Source organism: Austrofundulus limnaeus, unplaced genomic scaffold, assembly GCF_001266775.1.
Source record: "Austrofundulus limnaeus strain Quisiro unplaced genomic scaffold, Austrofundulus_limnaeus-1.0 Scaffold711, whole genome shotgun sequence".
In the NCBI taxonomy this organism is placed as follows: domain Eukaryota; kingdom Metazoa; phylum Chordata; class Actinopteri; order Cyprinodontiformes; family Rivulidae; genus Austrofundulus; species Austrofundulus limnaeus.
In genome coordinates, this window is record NW_013953113.1 from 123,606 (window position 1) to 125,703 (window position 2,098).

The 2,098-nt window shown below is 38.3% G+C and overlaps 1 protein-coding gene across 1 annotated transcript in view; it reads right to left on the minus strand.

The window, feature by feature from the left end:
• LOC106532037 (plasminogen activator inhibitor 1 RNA-binding protein) overlaps positions 1–2,098 on the minus strand; it is an 18,431-nt gene that overhangs the window by 2,507 nt on the left and 13,826 nt on the right. Inside the window, exons 7-8 of the mRNA XM_014028024.1 lie at positions 863–904; positions 604–777 (exon numbers count right to left, since the gene is read on the minus strand). Coding sequence (XP_013883478.1) covers positions 604–777; positions 863–904 — 216 coding nt within the window. The remainder of the gene's footprint in view (positions 1–603; positions 778–862; positions 905–2,098) is intronic.

Consider the following 2,098-nt stretch of genomic DNA (forward strand, 5'->3'; position numbering starts at 1 on the left):
TGTATGTGGGGGGCTGTATGTGGGGGGTTGTATGTGGGGGGCTGTATGTGGGGGGTTGTATGTGGGGGGCTGTGTGTGGGGGGTTGTAGCAGCAAACAGGTCAAAAACATGAAGTAAACTGTAACAGTTTTACCTGCAGTTATCAGGGGATTTGTAGTTTCATCATGACCAGTAACAAACTCAGCTCTTCATGAAGACAGATCGAGTCAAACTCTGATTACGACTTTTAACTTTATTTATTTATGCAGCCAACGGTTCTCAGGAATGATCAAAAGTAGAAAGAATTGAGACCTGACAGAATTAAATTTAAGACCTTGGATGAAAATCTGGGCGTTTTAAAGTCTTTTTTAGGCCTAAAATTTTCATTTTCAAATTTTTGACTTTTTTAGACCTTTTAAGACCCGGCATGAACCCTAGTTAAAAATGTAAGTGTATTTAATTTAGTTATAATGTAAATACAATAAAAATTAAACTAAGATTTATAATAATTATCATTCTGATCCATACATTAGTAATGTGTGACTGGGCCTCGTGTCTCTTTCTGCTCAATAAATTGGGCCCTGAGGTCAGAAAGGTTAAGAACCACTGGTTTAGATCACACACCCGATCAATCCTTCCTCCACGGGACGGCCTGGGGATATCACCACGGCCACGACCTCCCCGACCACCTCGTGGTCCACCACGTCCACGGCCTGGACGGCCCAGGTCTCCAAAGTTGATCTCCAACTGGGAAGTGATGTCATTGGCTGGCTTCCGGAAGTGATGATCCTCTTCTCCCTGAATTATAAAAATGGAAATTTTCCATCAGATCTCGTGTTTTCAGACTTTAACAATCTGTTGCATTTATGGTTCCAGCCTGTACCTTGGGCTCCTCAACATCATCGGTCAGATCACCTCTTTTGTCCTGTTGGAAAAGTTGATAATATGGGACATCAAAGGTACATTATTAACAGCATACTGAACATTTAAACATGTAAATACTACACACATTAGAGCAGGGGTCACCAGTACGGTGCCCGCAGATCGACTGACCGTTAGAGAAGCAGCGCTCTAAATGCTAAACAAATGGAACAAAAGTCACCCGTGTGCTCTTTGCAACTTTTATTAACAAAACACTTTTCAAAGGATGTCAACAAAAGCTGCTGTTAAAGACACATCTCCGGTTAAACCCTGTTAAACACAAACTCAACAAGTTCTCTCTCAGAGTCCCTCTGTCCTCACAGACACACACTGAACCCCACCCCCAACCCCCACTCTTCAGAGAATTAACCCTTACAGCACAGATATTCACTTTGTTTACCTCTGTGTCGAGGGGAAAAGAGCATTAAAACGTAGGAAAACAAATTATTTTCACAATGATTGGGAGAAATTGTTTTCTGTACTTGTTTTTTACAGAACTGATATTTTGTATCTACAAGAGTTAGTAAAATGGAAAGTAGAAAACGCCAAGAGTTCAATGTTTTACTGGTAAAAGTTTATTTTAAAAAATGGAGAATTATTTACCATTTTCTTAAAGAAATAGACACTTTTTTAAACAGGTATATTTTAAATAAATGTTACAAACGTGTTCATGCCTAAAAGCTGTCAAATATTTTTATCACTTTATTTTTTACATTTAAAAATTATAAATGTTATTAATAGGGATTAAATAAAAATGTTTTATGTTGAAATATGTGTTTTCTGCTTTACAAACATCCATCCATTTTGTCCTCCTCGTTCCTAATCAGGGTCAGGGTGGAGCTGGAGCCTCTCTCACATCTCAGACCATCACAGGAACACACAACTATCCACACTCCAGTCCCACTGAAGAGCTCAAAAAGGCTTTCAAACTGGGAACTCTGGAATCCGATCCCCTCGCTGCTTCACAAAGTTTAAATTACTTATTAATTATTAATAATAATTTATCATATCTACCACAGTAATTTATGATTATCATGAGGACTCCAACAGTGAGATTTAATCAGGGAGTCAAATATTTAAATGTATAAATAAATAAAGGTTTGTATATTGTAATGCATAGGGCTGTGTATTGGCAAGAATTTGGCGATAAGATACATACCATGACAGAGGGGTCACGATACGGTATATCCCGATATAT